Here is a 21377-nt window from a genome sequence, read left to right as displayed (position 1 = left end):
TGAAAGTAACTTGCACTGGAATATCTTAAAATATGTCAGTGCCATTGTTTTGTCTCAAGATGCACACCAGTAAGGTTTTTTTTTTTTTTTTTTTTTTTAAAGGCACGTTTATAAAAGCCACTTAAATGCCCTAATTGAACTCAGGCCTAAACCTGGTTTAATCTAAGCCCGGTCTGTGAAACCGTGGCATAGTTTCTTGTATTGTAATTTTTGTGTAATTTTCTCCAACAGCCCAATCATATACAGGCCTTTAGAATGGTCTGTAAAACAAATTAATTAGTAAAAAAACTGTAAATAATGAATCAGCTCCATAGCGGATTACCAGTTTTCAAGGGTTTAGGGAGTTCCATTTAAACTCATTTCAAGAAATCCGCAATTAGTGGGCAGTCGTGCAACGTAAGCAATGACGTACATTCGAGTGAACGAGATGGAGGGAAGTTAGCGATGGAAAGGGCATGAAAAAAAACGACTTAAACACAACCCTCTAACTCACTGAACCAAGAAAGTTTAGTTTGTTCACAAACCGGACTGAATCACTTATCAAGCAGTTCTTGAATCAAAAACTCACTGAAGCAAAAATATTAAAAAACCTTTTCAGCCAAGAGATGCAAATGAATTTTTAGTTCTCTTTAAGGTAAATGCAATGATAGATTCAGAATGAATCAAACTGATTTGAAACGACATCAAACTGATGGTACACATGATATTACCAAAAACACTCTTATTGATACAATTAAAAACATAATAAATGGTAATATGTACTTACACAAGAGTTTTGTAACGCTTTAGAGGGTAAAAGCCATTAAAGAACATTCATTTGACCATTAATTGAATAAAATATCTCCTGTACGTAACATAGAGATTATTCTCTTCAATGTTTACTCATACTACTCAATGTATCACAGTAGTAGCACTCGCAAAGTCAGCAGAACCCACGGGGACACAGTAAATCCCTGCGGATCTGAGGTTCAGAGCTGTCGGTGCGCCAGCAGCGCCCAAACCACAATAAGTCAACGCGGACAAGCCAGCCAACGCAGGTAGATGTCTGCATGCCAGGGAGGGAAAAGTATACAGTAAATTTGGTTTGTTTCTGGTGAAACGGTCAACCAACACAAATAATGAAGCTTTAATTAAGCCATTGATTCCTGCATCCAGCCATGGAGGGTTTGGGTTCTTCCCAGATGTAATTTCAGAGGAGCGTGCCCAATGTCAAAGCTGCCAACCAAATTCCCACTTCAAAACTCTGAATTGGTGCTGTCGTTCCAGCATGGGTCAAGAAAGGAGCATAGGCAATTACAGATAACAGTCCAAGCAAGGTTCTTGTTTGGACATCAGAGTCACACTAGCAAAATCAGGATGGTCAAATGAACTCTATCAAAACTAAAGTATGCAAGCATGGGAAAAATGCACAGACAACTATGTAAACACATGAGCATAAGTCTTGTTAATTTGGAAACATTCTGGCACTGAATCACAGTCACATATGCCAAATTTATCACACATCCCCGATCATGATTTTTCATGGCCGATTCCGTTTTTTTTACAAGAAAATTGGCAGAGTTTTTTCTTCGATTAAACACATTTAATGTTTATTTGCTCTATGAAGGAAAACTGCCATTAAAAAAAATTTACCCTCGGTTTCACAGACAAGGCTTAAGCCTAGTTCCAGGCTAAAATGCATGTTTGAGCTGTTTTATCTGAACGCAACTTGCACTGGCATATCTAAAAATATGTCAGTGTCAAAAAATTCTACACAGATATGCACACCAGTAATGTTTTTTTTCTAATAATTGAATATGAATATGAATGTGAATAAAAGCCTAAATTAAATCTGTTCATCATATAAAGTGATCTTGTCTCTTCAGATGATTTGGACTAAACCACTCAATTCATATGGATTAGTTTTACAATCTCTTTATGAACTTTCTGAAGTGACTAAGATGTAGCCTAGTTGCGTATAGCTGTAAATGGAGAGACAGATATCGCTCAGATTTTATTAAAAATATCTTCATTTGTGTTCCGAAGATAAACTAAAGTCTTACAGGTTTGGAATGACGTGTAATTAATGACACATTTTCCATCAACTAAACATTTAAGGCTGCTTGTGCCTCAAAATCTGAAAATAATGTAAAAACTTCATGCTGATGAGTCAGAAATATAAGATCAGATGTGCCAAATATATTACAATGTCAGAGTGATCTGTTGGCATCTCCCATTAAAACACGGCTGTATTAGAGCCATGCATTTAATCATACTGCTTTATGAGCCTTAAAGTCACTTAAGCATTTGCGTGCCTCATAGCTTTATGGTGATAGGTAATGGTAGATAGGTAATGCTGAACACGGTAATACTAGTGCATTTAGTTCAAACATGAGAATAAATTGTTCGTAAGAGTGTTTGAGGAAAAAAGATTTAGAACTACAAAGAGATTACAATTACATCCAGGCACTGCCAATGCTGCGATTCACTTTAATATTCATGGAGGGTTTACAAAAGATGTTAATTATAATGACACGGGTGGCGCTTTGTAACTTAAACGTTTTTTTAAATGGGATTTTTTTTGGGATATATCCAACATGTTCAGATAGGCTGACACATGAGTTGTGCAATGTTTTATAACCCAGCATTTTTGTTTATAGTGCAAACTATAAATTATGCATGCAGCACAAACATGTGTTTCTAGCTGGTATAAACCGCAGCTGGTGCAGTGTGTGCCAAAGTCTGTTGCTTGCCAGAAGGTGTGTGTGTGTGTGTGTGTGTGTGTGTGTGTGTGTGTGTGTGTGTGTGTGTGTGTGTGTGTGTGTGTGTGTGTGTGTGTGTGTGTGTGTGTGTGTGTGTGTGAAGCTGCCCAGTGGGCGACATGTTATGATGAGATGTATTTAAACATGCTCGCCACTTTGTTTCAGTTAACCGAGTTCACTAGAAAAGAGCTGAACAATTTGTGATCCCTGAATGATTTACACAGCTGAAGTGGATGACACTATCACAGGAGGTAAATGATGCCAATATATTATATATTCTTATGCTTCGTTTTCATAAAACAAATAAATGCTGTTCCTCTTTCTACTCTCATACATCAGATCCTATGGACATTGTAGTAGGTATAAGATGTTTAAAGACCCCCATAAATACTGAAGGTAAGTTCACAACATACAGTAAAACACAATGCTCCTGCCTGTAATGTCAGTCGTTTTGGTGCATAATATTAAATTGCTTTTATTTGTTTTCAAATGATAGTTTATGCATTTGCAATTGTAATCACATATAAATACGTTCACATAATTAATTTCATTACAAATATTTATTATAATATTTAACAGATCAGTAGGCTACTTACAACAATGTACCATGGTAAGTTCCATAGCGACTACAGTACAGCTAATGCTAGTGCTGCTGCTGTAAAATAACAATTAAATGATCAGATCTGTTAAGTATTATAAACCTTAATGTTAGAATATTTGTTGATATTACTGATGAAAATTGTTATAAAATGTTACCAAGTCTTAGCGTTGTAGAGATTTTAAATCATATTTAGTGCGTCTGTCAATGAATGAGGAATTCAGATAATAATAAAAAGTAGCCTAATAATCAGTTTGAAGCACTTTTACAGTTAACAGTTAATATTTAAGACACTGTTTTGCAGTCCTTGACGTGAACGAGCGCAGTAAGAGCATCACGAAACGGTAACGTTAGCAAACTCAACTGAACACAACACAATCTATTGTCTTCGATACGGAACGAGATATCGGCAAAACTTGTTATATTTTTAAACTCTAAAAACACCAACATACTGCAGCATAGCTCAGTACAGTATATCACTCATCTGAGTATGAAGTAGGCTATACAATACAGGACACACAGCAGAATTCATAAGTTAGCCTACTGAAAATACACCGGCAGAAATGCCGCATCCGCACTGCAACTGTCCCCATCCGTTAATAAACTATAAGCACACTGAATGAAGTTTGTATCTTACCTGTTTTACTGAATTCATAAGTGTCCTATAATCATCATATGCCGAATGTGTAATCTATAATTACACAAAGAGAGAGAGAGAGATAGAGAGAGAGGGAGAGAGAGAGAGCGAGTGAGAGAGAAAGAACCGCAGAGAGGAGAAGAGGGATCCAACATTTGAACCAAGTGACGGAGAAGAACGGAGAGAAACACGTCACACACTGTCTGTGTGTAATATGATCTGCACCTCCCCCCTCCCTCTCTCTCTCTCTCTCTCTCTCTCTCTCTCTCTCTCTCTCTCTCTCTCTCTCTCACATACTGTATATGAATGTATTTTGAACAAAGAAAAGAAAAGAATAATTTAAAAGTGTAGCTAACCTTGCTACAGGCCATTTCATTAAAATACCCAAATGTCATTCATTTGCATAAATAGTCTTTTCAAGAAAAAAAAACTAAATGTGTAGCCTACAGTTTAAAATGATAAAGTTAGTGGATCATGTTACTGTGTTGTAGTAGGCTAAATGTTATTGTGATCCGTGTGAATTTGATGAGAACTGACATCCAATAAAACACTCAAACAGCAAAAAATAATAAAAAATTAAATAAAATAAAAATTCCCAAACAACCTGAAGCTTCAAACATGATGAGGAAAAGTGAAATTTGTAAGAGAAAAGATCCTACTTGGGTTGATAATGAAATTACATTCATTTAGCATGTTTCCCCAAGTAAAATAATGCAGTAAAAAGGGGAACATTTTTCTCTTTTTGTGACATTTGGGACAAAAAGCAAACATCTCACCTTATATTTCATCTAAATATTGTCTACATAAACTCTGCTCTTTTGGTTTTGCATGTTTCTGTGTCTCCAGCATGTGCTCATGGAATGCACTCAAGCTGCAGGGCAATTTCATAGAATATCACATTATTAGTTTGTCATTCCAGATGAGTCACTCTGCTGTACAATAAAGAATAATAATAATAAGAAAAAAAGCACATTTTGCATTGCAAATTTAGTTTAATAGCAATTTTATTTAGCAATAATCATGACCTAATCACGCCACCAAAATGTTATGTGAGCAGCCATCCAATGAAGTGGATATTAATAACCCTTAAATGCATGAATGTTTCATCAATCATTATTACATATTCGGGTCTTTAGAGACCCGGACCTATAATAGATCTCTACCTGTCACAATAATATAAATCACCTGATAGTAGAGTATACAGAAGAATAAAATAAAGTATATGTTTGGAGCTTGGAAGGGTTCAGTTTGAGCAGATGTTTTATACCATCATCACTGTCCTCATCAGAGCTTTCCCAGTACATTCAGCATCTGGCTCATATTCACAATCTCAAACATATTCTCAAATCTATCATTTTCAACATCTTCAAAATCAGTAATTTGAACGCTGACAGCTTCTTCACCAGATCCATCATCAAGTGAAATTGAGATTGCGTTGCTCTGCAGTAAATCGCTTTTAAGTTTTGTTGATGATACTTCCTATTCTTTTGTTTTCGGCATATGAGTGCTAACTATGAGTGAAACGTAACTTCATAATTGTGTATCAGACATTGCCACTTTGTGAAATAAAGGTGAATTGTACTTGTACTGCTAATTGTAACTGGTAACACTTTATTTCGATTTTCCACTTTAGACATTCTATAAGTAACTTTGCAAGAAATGTCAACTCAAAGTATTAGACTATCTGCATAATACTAACACCATTTTTAAGGTCATTTTACAGACTAACTTTGCATGTCAGCTTATTCTATTAACCCTATAACTTAAGTCTACTAATGCTCTAATAAGAGTTAGTTGACAAGCATTTGCAAAGTTTATGGTTAGTAATAGAATGTTTAGCAAACTATCGAAATTAAGTGTAACTGTAATTCTGCCCATTCTTAACTTAAAATGTAAAACAGAGTTCAGAATTTTGAAAAACATCAAAGCAGACAATGTAAACGATTCAAAAGAATGGCCTGTTTAGGTGAATAAACAAGATGGCAAAGACAGTGAATCCGTTCAGTACATAAGCCTAAAAATATAACTGGATAAAAGCATCAGGTTTTGTGTGTGTGTGTGTGTGTGTGTGTGTGTGTGTGTGTGTGTGTGTGTGTGTGTGTGTGTGTTCATGTTTTCATTATTTTACACATACAGTCCCACGCTTATTTCACGCAGCCGTTATTTTGAAATCGAAAGAGGCTCCGATGGGAAGAACTCCGGAAGTAAAGATAAACAATGCCTTGGACTACCAACCTGAAGCTGCTGCCGCGATTTACACTATTGGATGTTAATATCCAATATAGGATATGTATATAGTTCGTTCCTGCTTCTTTTTTTACTTTCTGAAAAAAAAAATGATTTTCACTGTATATAGTCTAATGAAAGAAATGTATGTACATTTTTAGAATAACTAATGTCTACATTAAAAACAACAATGCATTCGCATTCGCGACTCTCCTATGATTAAAAGCGACACTTCCGGTTTTCTTCCCACCGGAGCCTCGATTTCAAAATAACGGCTGCGTGAAATCAGCATATTAGGCTACTGTCTATATGGGCCTAACTGTGGTGTTCCGCCTCGCTTGTAAATAAAGTGCATGATTGTTTAACTCTTTAATGTGCATTTAGTTTAATTGATGCTTCTGTAGAAACCGTAAAAATACTCTAAATCTTTAATTAAATGTTTCTTCACTGTTAGGCTACTCTGTAACCTGAGAGAAAGAGAGGGGGAGGGAGAGACAGAGTTCATGTAGTGTGCATCATTCTTTGGTTTCTTATACGCCAACTGCACTGAATTGTGTGTCAGAATTAAACCAATCCCTCACACAAAACATGATGAACTACATTATCAGGCACTGAATGTTAATTGTGTGACATTATAAAGCTTTCTTTGTGCTCTCGCACAACTACTGTAGTTCGCAGTGAGATGACGTGAATTGGTCCTGTGTATTTCATTTAGTTGGTGTCAATGTTGGACAGTCATTCACAACACTGTGCTGATGACACACCAGCAACACAAGCGCTGATTTAGTAAGATTTTTTTTTAAAAAAGAAAGCCTTCAGCAAGGCTCGATTAAATTGATCAAAAGTGACAGTAAGAGATTTATAATGTTACAACAGATTTCAGATTCAAATAAACTGTTCTTTTGAACTTTCTATTTCTCAAAGAATTCTGAGTAAAATCACGGTGTCCACAGAAATATGAAGCAGTATACTGTTTTCAACATTGATATTAATAATAAGTGTTTCTTGAGCAGAAAATCAGCATGATTTCTGAAGGAACATGTGACACCAAAGAGTAATGATGATTTGCATCACATGAAACTTTTAAATAGTGAAGAAAAAAAACATTGTAATAATTATTTCACAATATTACTGTTTTACTGTTATAATTCTGATTTTAACAGTAGTGTATATCACAATTTTAAAAGCATGAAATGTCCTTTCCTTCCTTAAAATGGTAATTTAGGCCTGTCTCTCCTAAGAGGTCATGACCTATAGGCTTATCCAACAATTAAAAATCATACAATGTAATATTCGGTTGACTTCACAATTCAAATCTAAGTGATGATTCACACTTGAATCATATTTTACACTTACTACTTACTGCTTTTATTAATCACATAGGGAAATGATTAACAAAAGCAATGAGTATGAATCAACCTAATGTTAAATGGATTTACACACCAATATAATACAAATTAAAATGATCTTGCTATTTTAACCACCACACGTGTAATATTTAGCTGTGTCCTACATTTTTGTGAGCAATCCAGTAACTGCATAATTTGACCCCATACAGAAATCTAATTTTTCATAAAATTATGAGACCCAGGAAAAAAAAGTTATCCAAGTTATTCTAAGAAAAATATTCAATGAATTGAACAGATTTGAGATGGTCAGGTCCAACATTTTCGTATTATTATTTAATATACGTTTTCTCTTTTTATTCGGTTTAAACACATCTCATCTTTTGGCACAGAAGATTTTCTACTTATTACATCTCTTTAAAAAACTGACCTTTTCAAAAGAGTGTTTTGTTTCCTTTCCCAAGTGCCAGTTCACAATCATTGAAAACTTCCTGACATTGCCAGTGACTCATATGAGTCTGATGATAGGGATCATGTGTGAGCATGTTTGTAAATGAGTTAACCGAAGCCTGGAGATTCTGGCATCAGTGAAATGTTTAATTACAAAGAAACCCACAGTGACATCATAGGACAACAGTGTGAAAAAAAAGCATGACAACTGTTACAAGGACCGGCTTTTCTTTTCTTCTTTTAAAATACTGTAATAGTTTTAATTTAAACGAGACGGCACATGCCAAATGAGGAAAAGAAATAGACAAAAATACTTATAAAAATATGCCATTAGATTCATATGAACAATCGTGGACCGTGAGAGCACTATGTACAGAGAAAGGCAATATATACCATTATTTACAATAAACATTGATGATGTCTTTAACTAGAGAGGGCCTCTTACAACAGTAAGACTCAACGATCATCACTGATTGATTTAGATATTTGATTAAAACTTTAAAATGCAGACTCGGTTTATGAAAATATGATTCTCTGAGGATCTTCGTGACGATTTCTACTTGCGAGCATTCATACCTACCCAGATCAATCAATAAAACAAACTTGTGAAATGTTCCCATGCGTGATGCAGTCTGGGAAAAGTCTGACTTCACATCCTTCAGGTCATTCGGCATATTTTGGATGTGGCTGAGCGAGTATTTGGGTGTGTTTGTGACTGACCCGGTTCTTTCCAGGCAAACTAAGGCAGCATTTAACAGGAAGTGGACCCACCTGATGGCGGGCGGCGCAGGCAGAGCGGTTTAGCAGTTAATCGTCTCTTATAAGCGGCCACATGCAGTTGAAGGGCTTTAACCCGTCTGACTTCATTCTACATGTCACAATCTACACACTTGCTTTGCACACTCATAAAACAAGCACAGAGTTTATCTATCGACTTCAAACTCTATTCGTCCAATCAAGGTTGTCTTTAGCAACAACACAATTCCCTTTCCTGAATTACCATGATGATGAAAACAACCACTGGAATTACAAAGCTGTCAATGGGTGAATCTCATGGAGCCTGTCAAGAACATGTCCATTTTATAATTCAAACTATATTCAAATAAACTATATCTTTTACATAATTTTTATGACAGTCGCATTTCCCCCAAATTCCAATTACCATAATGCAAAAAAAAAATCCCAATATTGTAATTTTAAAATGCATAACATAGTCTTTGTTGTACTAAATTGAATTTTAAATAATTGCCTGGAAAGAATGCAAATGACTTCCAGTTAAGTCAATGAGATTATTTTTGCATTAACATTTTAAAACATTAGGGGCCAAAAGTGATTAACTGTGATTTAAATAACACAATGCAAAGAGAAAATCTGAAATGGTCCTGAAGATAGGCTTCATTTTCTTTATGCAGAATTATTATTTTATTTCTTTTTTTATTTTAGGGTGAAATATGACCAGGATGTTTTGTCACTCAAATAAGGTTTCAAAAACATGTAATCAATCTATCTCAGAAACTCACTGACCGAACTTGAGTTGAGCATCAAAATCTTTCAGTAAAGAAAATGCCAGACTACCTTATTTATAAATTAAGTGCTATAAAAAAAGACTCAACTAAAAATGAAAAAAACATAAATACTGTACAAAAGGATTTTATGTCACAATACCTATAAATGGAATGCCATTACTGCTCTTTTACATAATATAGTGAAGGTCTTATTTTTTTATACATAAGATTGATTTTATAACCAAAAGAGTAAAGTGATAATGTGTAATATCTCTGACAGTGGGTTTGCTGATTATTGGAGTAGTAAAGTGTGTGTGTGTGTGTGTGTGTGTGTGTGTGTGTGTGTGTGTGTGGTATAGCAGTTTGTAGGTACTCTAGCCTTGTATTGCACATTGGTTAGGTAAGATTAACTCTCATCTAGTTCCGATGAGAGGTTTAACAAAAACATCTTCATTCTCGATTCAAATCACAGTCTGCTGAGACCAGTAGTTGACCATAAAAGTGTGCGGACTGTCCTCTAACAAAGTGAAGGATGAAAAAACTTGGTATGTCCATCCACACATTACCCACAATCCTTCCTGCCTCGTGCGATGAGTTCAAACCCGCTCTCTATCCAACAACCAAACAATTCTGTCTATTCCTTTTTTACTTCACCTGTTCGTCTCTGATTATCTTCTCTTTTTCTCTGCTATGGTTTTTACAATCACTTTTTCTTGTCTGTCCGCTTTTAAAGCTGCGTCTAAAGTTTCAACACAACATTCAAAAACGCTCACAGGAAACACCACATGGCAAGCGAGATCAAAATTTCACACCAAGAAACAAAATGACACGTAACACAACGTGACGGAAAACAAACACCGCATTTGTTGACGTGTTACACGCTTGTACACAACGCATTAGAGGACAGGAAGGGGCGGGGTTTCAGGGGGCAGTGCGTGGGCCAGTCCAGCGGCTTGGTTTGTGGGGGCGGGGCTTCCATTACACACGCCACAGCAGTAAGTGGTTGGTGCTGTCATCCCGCCCCACCGTCTCACTGCTATTGGTCAGTCTAAAGTCTTCATAGCCGTCGCCGCCGCTGATGACCAGCAGGTTGGATTTGACGGGCAGGAGGGTGGAGGCACGCCGTCGGGCTGAGTCTCGTCTCTGCAGGCCTCCGCTGCTGCTGCTCTCAGAGTTCACTGTAAGAAAAGTGAATAAAACGCACACATATTCGTTCATCATTTGATGATATGTTAACATCTGTCCTGGATGCATCCGTTTACAAGTTCTAGTCAAACCAGGCAAGTTTAAAACACTCAAAACTCAATGGTTGATTGACAGGTGAGTATGCGGTCCTTTTTTGTTGTGTGGGATGCATTAAGACCCATTAGCGTTTATACTACAAATGTGATGGTTTGAGTGATGTTTTTATCTCTGACCAGTTGAGATGGATGTGAATAGCAGGTGAAATTAGGTTCATGATTATCACAGTCTACATGTTAAAAATTAAAAGTGGGAACAATCAACAAAAACAGAAAAAGAAAGTTCTGCGTTTCAATAAATCGAGCAAATTGTCTAATATGTGTCTTTTAGCTAGTTTACCTTGTTATTTGAGCGAAATAAAATATTTATAAAGGACAATTTATTTTGCTGGGCTGTAATTGCATGTTTTATGAATACCATGACATTCCTAAAATGTAATTTTTTTTTTTTAAATACCAATAATTATTTATTGAATTATCATTAACCATGGGTTTGGGTTTAATGATTACTATATTATTTATGAAATAAATATCTATCTTAAAATATTGATTTAATTATCATTATTATAATCATGCGTTTGTGTTTCATGAATGGGGAAACACAAAAAAATCCACACAATCTAACAATCTTGCAATTGGTGGTTCCCCATGTCATTGTTAGAGTGTTTGTGTTTTTTTTTTTATGTTTCCCTAATTGGAGTTTTTGGACCATGCACCTCATTTGGACAATTTTTAAGGTGCTATGACTTCCTGGCTTTTCTCAATAACATTAATAAAAAAATTTAAATATATTATTTTTGTTAAGTATGTCATATCAATATTATTGTTCTTATGTATATCATATGGCAGTATAATAAGGTAAATTTTTAAAATATATTGCTAAAAAAAAAAAGTGTATAAACAAATGATAAAATTACAACACATTATGGACACCAATGAGAACAGATTAAGTCACTGAACTCTTAACACTCTGGATTTCAGGGTTTAGCTTAATAACATATAAAAACACACAGAACTGATCAATGTCTCTGTATTGCTGTAACGCACTTACGAACGATAACGAATATACAGTTTTGTTGCCAGATCCTCTGTCAATATTACCCAGACGGCAATAGGTTGTGAGAAACAAACCTGATTCCGACGTCGGTGGGAAGTTGACGTCAAAGCCCTCGGGCAGCTCTATGCACGTGAGGAAGCGGACGTGTCCCGTGTGGCCATGAGCGGAGCCCATGGGGACGAGGGGGGCACGCAGCGTGCCCGGCCCAGTGCTGGAGGACACTGGCGGGATAGCCAGAGTCAGGACCACCCCTGCACTGGTGCCAATCCACAGCAGGTCCTTACATGCCAGAAGGGCGGTGATCCGCAAACAGGCTGCTTTGTGCTGGCGGATAATGGCATCAGACCCTAAAATAAAGGGATTTATTTCATTCTGCAAAGTATCATACAATCAGCTCTTAAATAAAACATTCTACTATGAGGAACTTTGCAACTATGTCAACTAACTCTCATTGAGTATTAGTAGACTTACACCGTGTCCTAACCAGACGCGATAAGATTCCAGCGACAAATAATTTGTCTGTCCACACTAGACGCGACTGCGAGATGCTTTGAAATCAATTAAAACCCACAGCCAAACAGAGCAGCGAGTGGACGGAGTCTCGCGGCAAGTGAACAGCACCAGAGAGTAAACTTGACGGCACTCGTAAGAAAATGGACATGTAGGGTACATTATCAAATTCACAAATATTACACCATTTAGTTATTATAAAAAATACATAGGCTACTGAGTTACGCGCATCGCGTGTAGTTAGGACACAGTGTTACGTTAGGGTTAGTAGAATAAGTTGACATGTATTTGCATAGTCAGTAGAATGTCTGTTGAGGAGCATCAAAATAAAGAGTTTTAACAGATATTAATCGGACAGTCTACTAACACTCTAAGGACTGCTAAGTAGTTGCAAAGTTACTTATAGTTAGTATAATGTCTAAAGCAAACTATCGAAATAAACTGTTACAGATTTTTCCCCCTTGTTTTAACATGCAGCAGGTGAAAATCATGAATAAATGCACATTTAACAATACCTGCAAGCATCTTGTGCACGGCTGGTGCCACGTCGACCTCCGTGAGGCTCTCGTATGAGGAAGCGTGGTACAGTCGCACATGAGCACTGCCCTGTAAAGCGATCCATACGCCTTTTCCGTAGCTCACCATACTGGTTACACAGCGCCCGCTGTCCTGACCCACTTGGAACGAGTGCTGAAGAAGAAATTAAAATGTATAATGAGACAGAAAGTGAAAATTGCAAAAGGTGATGTTCACACTTTAGCTTATGGTCCAACTAACCATTAACTATGACTTTTGCATCAATAAACTCCAAATTACTATTTTATTGAGAGTTAGTAAGGTAGTTGTTAAGTTTATAATTTGGGTAGGATTAAGGGATGTAGAATATGGTCATGTAGAATAAGGCATTAATATGTGCTTTATAATAAACAGCCAATATCCTAGTCATATGCATGCTAATAAGCAACTAATTAATAGTGAGAACTGGACCCTAAACTAAAGTGTTAGCTAAATGTTTAATCTGCTGATGTCAATAATCAAGTCAAATTTATTTATAAAGCGCTTTGTGCAATACGGATTGTTTCACAAGCTGTTTCACATAAAAAATTTAAAAAAAGGGAAAATGACATCGTTAATGTTATAAAATTCATCAGTAATTAAACAAATTTAACTTAAGCTGTAAAGCTGCTTTTAAAATAATAGTGTCAATATATGGCTCAATTTCCATATAAAGTTATGTGCAAGATTGGAATATTGCATAAAACATTTGCTAATAACGCACCGAAAGCAAAGAAAAATTGGCCCAAAATATCTGTAATAAAAATGGAAGTTTCTGCCATCAGGGAAGCCACTGTGGATCTTTTTTCATACATCAAAAATGTTTTGGTAAATGTGTTTCCATCTTAGTTTATGCGCATGTGTACTTTTCAGTTGATCGCATACATTTTTATGCACATTTTTTCCATTCAGGGTTTTTAGTATCCCAAAAGTCACATAAAATAGCTGGATGGAAGCATAGGCAATGTTGCAAAGTTAGTGTCATACATCTCAATTAAATAAAAAATTTGTTCTCATCTTATGTTATCAATGCAGCTGAATCGATAATATTATTGAATATGAAGTCTTTTAAATCAAAAAGTCTCCTTCCAGATGTCATCTGCATGTAGTTTGGGTCTGACCTCTTGTGTTAAAGAGCTGGTGTCGACAATAAGGACCCGGTTCTGACAGCCACACCACAGTTTTCCCGCCACAGGAACCATTTTGGTCACGGGTCCGCTTGGAGAGCCCAGACACAGCGTTTGAGAACTCTGAGGATCCCAGAAACTTCCTGTTATGCAGAAAGAGGACAGAGACTTTTTGTAAATCACTCATATTGGTTATAAATTAATAATTTTTTTAAATGAATCTGTGCTCACCTGCTTCCCTCTGATAAACAATCACCTCCCCGTTTGCCAGAGACACAAACACCTTGTTGTCAAAATACCTGAAAATAAAACAAAGATGTTAAGGTTCGATGCCGATGCTGAATAAGATAACATGGCAACAGATCACTGAGTCAAGCGGCTGCTTACAGAATACATAGGATAGAAGCAGAATGTTGCATCTTCATACTGTTCTTCCTGTTTCTGATGTTGTCTGAGGACTGGTACACATGGATGCTGAAAAAACAAACGATTGTGAAAAATGATTACATTATTATGCTTATGAATCAAGACATGTTTTCTTATTTGTTTACTGGTAATCACAAACTTAAGTTACACTATCATTCAAAAGTTAAGATTTTTTTAATGTTTTTGAAAAAAGTCTCCTGTTCTCACCAAGGCCCTCACTCACACACACACACACACACACAAACACCATTAATAATGTGGAATATTATTACCAATTAAATTGACTGTTTTCTGCTTGAATATATTAAAAGTGTAATTTATTCCTGTGATGCAAAGCTGAATTTTCAACATCATTACTCTAGGCTTTATTGTCACATGATCCTTCAGAAAAGTTACTCTAAATAGGTAATTGCTTGCTACTAATTACATAATTACAAAGATTACTTTACTAATCAGTCTAAAAAGTTATTAGTCTAAAAAGTATTGCATTACTAATTACTTTCTTAATCCTATATCAAGCAGTTAGGATAGAAATGAAAACTGTTATTTTAATTCTTTCAAATAGTATAAAATGGCATAAATTATTCTTGAACTGGACAAAATAAAGTTTTTCAAAGGGAGGTGGTTACATTAAAAACATACATTTTAACATTAGACGTAAAATTTTGATGTTAAATCCACAATCGCTTTATATAAAATTGTTATATATTTAATGCAATTACATCAGAAGTAAGTGCAATTAAATTACACAAAAATAGGAGTAATCCCTTACTTTTTTCTTTTACTAGAAAAAAGAAATGTATTTATTCCGTAATGAATTATACACCCAACACTGCTTCAGACATCATTCTAATATGTTGCTTTGTGGCTAAAGAAACTTTTCCTATTATTATCAATGTTAAAAAACATGAACTGGCCCGTTCGGACATTCAAACTTTCAGCTCACTCACAATGGACTTTGTTATGTGTACTTACGGCTCATTAAACTTTAATCAGTGTAATTATTTACAATATGTAGTTAAAGACATAAATCAGTTGCATGTTCTCATAAAGGAAAGTTGAGCTATAGATATGTAACTCCGGGCTGTTGAATTATTAGAAAACAATGCACACCCAAAATGTAACATGACTACAGTCAAGTGTGCATTATTTTCTAATAATTCAACAGCCCGTCGTCAACTTTTCCTTACTTAAAATGCATTATATAGACTGGAATCAAGTTAAATGCTCCTTAAGACATCTTATTGTGTTTTGGTTTTTTTGACTGTCGATCGGCAGTAAGGCATGAACAAACATTTCACACCTGCTAGTGTGAAGGAGAGAGAGAGTAAATGATTGTATGGAAAGTGACAGGATGCACTGAGGACACGGGCAGGTTTGAGCATGATATAATGTGTGTCTCTCTGGGTACGCGGTAAAGGGGTGGAACTGTAGTCAGATCAAGGTCACCTGAGGTGAGACTTAAACCCCAAACAGAAGGAACAGCAGGGGAATGCGATTGCCTCATTGCGTGCTACTCCCGTTCAACTTTTAATTAGACCCGTGGGTTTAAAATGCTGTCTAAACACAAGTTTAAACACTTATAATAATTACTTTAACAAATCACGTTATATAAACAGATCCATTCCATTGAAATAGTCAGAATCGTAATGAAAACGACTTGATATATTATAAATGTATATGAATGATAAGTTGAGCATTATATAGGGTTTGTTAAAGACTTAATGAAACTTATGAAATACTTAACTTAAAAGTTAACATGAAATTATTTGTTTTCTTATTTAGGTCATTTTTTAGGTGTAATGACTGTTTCTGCAGCATGTTATTTTCAAAGAAAAAATCTTTAAAAGTCTTTATCGAAAATAATTGCTTTTATTTAGGCTGATATAATCATGGCCAAGTGGGGAGTGAAAATAATAATAATAATAACCAACAATAGGATCGCAAACTATTTTAAAAAAAATGTACAAAGACCAAATGAACTACCGCCCAACATCAAGTTAAGTGTGTCATTTATTCTCGTAAAACCTAAACTTAAACTTTAAAAAACCTTCAAAATTAGAAATGTTGCCTTGGCAACTAACTGATATGAATAAGTTGAAGTTGAATAAAAAAGAAAAGAAAAAGAAAACTGAAATAAATATGAATTTAAGCAAAATAGAAATATATATATTTTTTTTAAATTACATACAATGAAATATCTAAATATAAAACAAACAAATGCTAATTACAAAAATACTATAACAGTATAATGCTAAAATAGCCAAATTAAGTACCACACTAAGCCACATTATAAAGGTTAAGTGTACACTGTAAAATTAAACCTTACATTTTTAAGAACTATCAACTTGGATGTTTAAGTCATTTCAACTTAAATTACATTAAACTGACTTTATTACTTATTCAATTAGTAGAATCTTGTATAACTTACAAAAAAAGTTGAAATTTGCTTACCTTATTTTGATTAGTTAAAGCAATGTAAACACATATGTTGTCCTAATTTACTGATCATGTCATTTTTTACAGTGTATTATTTTCGTAAATCCGCAGTCATGCATTGACCCACCAGCCGTCCTCGGTCCCGAGCCAGACAGAGCTCTGGTACGCCTCTGGGTCGATGCTCAGCAGGTCCTCCAGGCTGGCACGGGTGAAGGACCCTCGACTGGACCGGCGCATGGCTCGGCCGTCCACGGGACTGTCCGCACTGAGCCGAGGGGCCCCGAATGAGTTGGGGACGGGAAACTCTTGTTCCTCTTCGGAGCTGGTGGTCTCTGTGGCCATGTCCTTTGAAACGACTGTCTCATCATCTGAGAGGAAAAAAAACCCATCATAATTAATAAGACACAAATTGCAAAATAAACGTGTTTTGAGTGACATGAGGGTGAGTATATGGTACGCCTCCTTTCAAAAGATTACAATAATTAAGATTTATTAATGTTTTTGAAGAAGTCTATTAAGTCTGATAAGCAAATCAGCACACTGAAGACTGGAGTAATGATGCTGAAAAAACAGCTTTTGTCAAAAAGAATAAAATACATTTTATAATATGCTCAAATAGAATGATAGTTCTTTTAAACTATAATAATATTTCACAATATTACTGTATTTTTGATCAAATAAAAGCCTTGGTGAGCATAAGAGTCTTAATTATTCCAAACTTCTGAAAGGTAGTATTTGATTTAAGAGACTGAAAATGTGCTTTAACTCACTGCCGAAGCTGGATGAGATGGTGGAATGGGAGGCTTGACTCTGCAGTGTCGATGAAGGGCTGGGAGAGTCTTCATCATCTGTGTCATCGCTGTCGAAAGGCACAAGCTCCGTGGCGGGCACTACGGGGGGCTCGCTGAGCTCCAGAGACGAGCCGGAGATGCAGATATGAAGCTGGGGTTGTGTGGACGCCATAGGATTTGACACAGATGGGGCAGCGGTGGTGGAATGACCGACACGTTCTCTGCAGACAGAACGGACATTTCTGCACATGCAAACCGCATATATGTGTAAAAAAATCATTAGATGAACAGAGGCAAACCTGTTTTAAAAGGCATATTCATACATATGAATGTTTGTTAACACTTTATTTTAATGGTCCCTTTTGAACATTCTATTGACTATAAGTAACTCTGCAACTACATTTCAATTTACTCTCATTAGAGTATTAGTAAACTGTCTGATAATATCTGATAATACAAAATAATATATTTTGAGCTACAAAACCTTAAAGGTGACCATCCTTAAAGGTGCAGTATGTAATATGGACAGCTAGTGGTTGACATGGGTACTGCAGTCCAAATTCAAAATATCGGAGAGAGTTGTTCTTCCTCCTCAGACTTGATGCTGACACGAGTTGCCAGATTAAGAACACGCGTTCAAATGACAATGGAAAGTGAAGAGCCTTACACTAAGTTAATTAGCTAAAGTATACGTATGCAATGTTTTAATTGCCGAGGCTTTTTAGGACGGGTAGAATCTGCGATATCTGACCCAGTTCGTTTGCTGGCTTCCATGGCTGCAATACGCTGTGTTTTCCGCCAACTGGGGTGTCGAAATACTATTGGGTAAATTGACAGCGGACGAAACAAAAACAGACATTCCGCACGGAACGCACATTTCGAAGTAGAATAACTGGAGAAACAATTATTCAAATTTAACATTTTGCTAAATGTAAACATATTATGGTATTTTTAAGCTTGTACGTCCAATAAATTACATACAGCACCTTTAATAGGTAGGACTAGTCGAGAACTGTACTGTTCATTTACATTCGCAAGGATGTTGGAATGATCATGACACAAACAAAGAACATTCACTTTAGGTTGAAAATAATCTAGAATGTTCTCATTAGCAGTGTGATCAAGTCCTATCTGTATGGGGATTCTAACATAATAGTCTCATGGTGCTCATCAACACAGGGCATCTATTATTATTCTTTAACAGGAGAATCTGTCCTGACTCTGCCACACAAACAGGTGTGTTTAGGGCCGTCGGGACTCACCTGCTCTTCAGGCCCGGCACGGCGGCGATGCAGATGATGCGAGCGGAGCAGACTGCGATGCAGGCCTCCACTGTGGGCTCGTCTCGGATGTTCAGCAGACACACCTGACCCACGTAACCGTCGCTGTTACACACCCACACCTCATACGTGTTCTCTGGACAGCTGTGGCTGGGGGAGGCGCAGGAAAACTGCATCCCACTGCGGGTCTTCATTATGGGAATGGCCTTCAGGAACTCAGGGTCCCACTGGTCTTTGTTCATGGCTGGATGAATACGTACAATATGTAGGGCTTGTCATGAATATATAGCATTTATTGTCTTTTTCATTAATATATACACCATATTTGTTGGGATAATATGAAGTATGTTTCATAAATATTTGAGTATACTTATAAGTATTTATTGACCTTCTCATGAATATATGCAGTATTTGTTTGCCATGAATATACAGTAGTGGTCAAATGTGATGTTCACCCTTTATTTAAATATTATCCAAAGATTTTAAAAGCATATTGCATAGTTGAGCTTGGAGTCAATTGTTTTATTTGTGATAACACAATGAAACATGCCGAATTGTGCGGACATCATTTTTGGCCATAATGTCATACAAAGAAAATAAGAACAAGAGAGAATCAAAGAAACATTAATAACTGATTATGTTGTAGTCAAATGTATTTTTGTTTTTATATGATTTTTCTTTGCCAAATAATTTTGACACATAAATACCTTCTATTATTATCTTTTTGTACTGGTATTATCATTTTATTATTAGTAGTATACCTTTAACCAAGTTTAGTGTTTTGTTTTTCCTTCCTTAAAATATTTAATAAACATAAAATATTTTCCTCATATTTTGATTGTTTAATTGAACTTGTAGGATCATAAAAAAACAAAAACAAATATCCCCCCAGATATCACTTTTGGCCACTACTGTAGGTCATATTTCTCAGGCTTTGTCATGAATATAGTGCAGTAATTATTGGCATTTTCACTGAATATAAATAATTTGGGCTGGTTATACAATAATATATGCAGTATGTTTAGGACTTAGCATGAATACATACTATTTATTGAGCTTCACATATATATATATATATATATATATATATATATATATATATATATATATATATATATATATATATATATATATATAATGTTTTTTGATAATTGAAATGAAGCTGAAATAAACTAAAATATAAATACTAGCTGACATATTTAAACATAAAAACGTTTAACAACAAAAATGTGAAATGTTGCCTTGGCAATTAACTAAAATTAATAAATCAAAATTATTCTAAAGGACTAAATTAGTAATTTTAGTATTTTAACTTAGACTTGTGTATTTCAGTAAGTAAAGCGGATTTTTTTTTTTTTAGTTTTCTATATATACACAAATGATACTGTTTATAATATTATAAACAGTATCATTTGTGTATATATAGAAAACTGTGTTATTTTAGTATTTATATTATAGTATAATTTTGTTTACGTTTTAGTTTTTGTGATTTTGACATTTTTATTATTTTTTTATAAAAAAAATTGTTTCCGCTTTACTTACTGAAATACACAAGTCTAAGTTAAAATACTAAAATTAATAATTTAGTCCTTTAGAATAATTTTGATTTATTAATCAAATCACAGAATTAATCACAGAAAATTATAATCCCCCTCCTTTTTTTTCAGAAAGTAATAATTAGATCGAAGGTAGACTATTTACCGAGCTTCTTCTTGGCCTCCTCAAACGCCTGCTCAAAGTTACTGCGGGCATCAGGGCTGCTGAACTCAAAGATGAAGGTGGTTTCGGCTGAAGCGGTGGTCAGCTCTAGTTTAGTGGGTAGTAACGTCATGCTGAAAGCCAGAGACTGTTTCTCCGCCAGCTCCCGGTGCACTGACGCCATCAGATCCTTTATCACATCATCCAAACTCTGACACAGACAGAGAAAAGCAGTTCAGAATATTTCATTCATTCTTCTGAGTGGGAGAGAAGATTAAAAACACTATAATATGTTAATGAGCTCATTTGACAAGTTTCTACCAAGTGACCAACACTTTATAGCAACAGCAATTTGCTGAATTATGCTAAAACATAAAGACTAAAGCTTGACAGACCTGATGGGGGAAACTGAGTGTTTCTGACAGCTTGCTTATTTGTCCAAGCGTGCTGAGATCTTCATCCAGACGACTGATGGTTTTCTGGATATTTTCTCTGTTAGTGGCTTGATTAGAACCTGTGATAACAAAATGACATTGAGTCAATAAAATAAAGTCAAACTAAGTATCGAAAAGAAAGTAGCCTAACAAAACACATTTTCATTAGTAAAATTTCAATAATAATTAACATTAACAGATGGAGATTATGCTCGGTAATCTACTGCTTTTCCTGCAGTTCCTGGACGTCAACGTTGAATTTACTGTCGAATTTGAACCACTGAATTTGTGGAAGCGAATTTGCAAAGCGAAATAA

General features: G+C 35.5%; 2 protein-coding genes and 2 long non-coding RNA genes across 6 annotated transcripts in view; 2 read left to right on the top strand and 2 right to left on the bottom strand.

Annotated features, from left to right (window-relative positions):
* Window positions 1–4114, bottom strand: part of relt (RELT TNF receptor) — a 35613-nt gene extending 31499 nt beyond the window's left edge. The window contains exon 1 of the mRNA XM_077193889.1: window positions 3977–4114. The gene's annotated coding sequence lies outside the window, so the exon portion shown is untranslated. The remainder of the gene's footprint in view (window positions 1–3976) is intronic.
* Window positions 1–21377, top strand: part of LOC143696964 (uncharacterized) — a 466435-nt gene that overhangs the window by 61082 nt on the left and 383976 nt on the right. The window lies entirely within an intron of this gene.
* LOC143696957 (uncharacterized) lies at window positions 2878–17004 on the top strand. 2 transcript variants are annotated; one of them, XR_013186098.1, is made up of 3 exons: window positions 2878–2992; window positions 3081–3137; window positions 16946–17004. It is a non-coding gene; the product is annotated as an uncharacterized LOC143696957 (long non-coding RNA). The 2 variants fall into 2 exon arrangements; XR_013186099.1 differs by having other exon boundaries at window positions 16970–16994.
* The window catches only part of arhgef17 (Rho guanine nucleotide exchange factor (GEF) 17), a 103735-nt gene continuing 90482 nt past the window's right edge, over window positions 8125–21377 (bottom strand). For both annotated transcript variants that reach the window (XM_077193887.1, XM_077193888.1), the window contains exons 11-21: window positions 21023–21141; window positions 20631–20838; window positions 18912–19173; window positions 17629–17870; window positions 16986–17226; window positions 14381–14467; window positions 14225–14292; window positions 13988–14136; window positions 12827–13001; window positions 11876–12148; window positions 8125–10681 (exon numbers count right to left, since the gene is read on the bottom strand). In XM_077193887.1, the coding sequence (XP_077050002.1) occupies window positions 10482–10681; window positions 11876–12148; window positions 12827–13001; window positions 13988–14136; window positions 14225–14292; window positions 14381–14467; window positions 16986–17226; window positions 17629–17870; window positions 18912–19173; window positions 20631–20838; window positions 21023–21141 (2024 nt within the window). In that variant the 3' untranslated portion in view covers window positions 8125–10481. The remainder of the gene's footprint in view (window positions 10682–11875; window positions 12149–12826; window positions 13002–13987; window positions 14137–14224; window positions 14293–14380; window positions 14468–16985; window positions 17227–17628; window positions 17871–18911; window positions 19174–20630; window positions 20839–21022; window positions 21142–21377) is intronic.

The sequence above is a fragment of the Siphateles boraxobius genome, unplaced genomic scaffold (assembly GCF_051911475.1).
Source record: "Siphateles boraxobius isolate OS27281-9 unplaced genomic scaffold, OSU_SipBor_1 31, whole genome shotgun sequence".
Lineage (NCBI taxonomy): Eukaryota > Metazoa > Chordata > Actinopteri > Cypriniformes > Leuciscidae > Siphateles > Siphateles boraxobius.
Note: the sequence above shows the minus strand (reverse complement) of the source record. Positions and strands in the feature narration are given on the sequence as shown.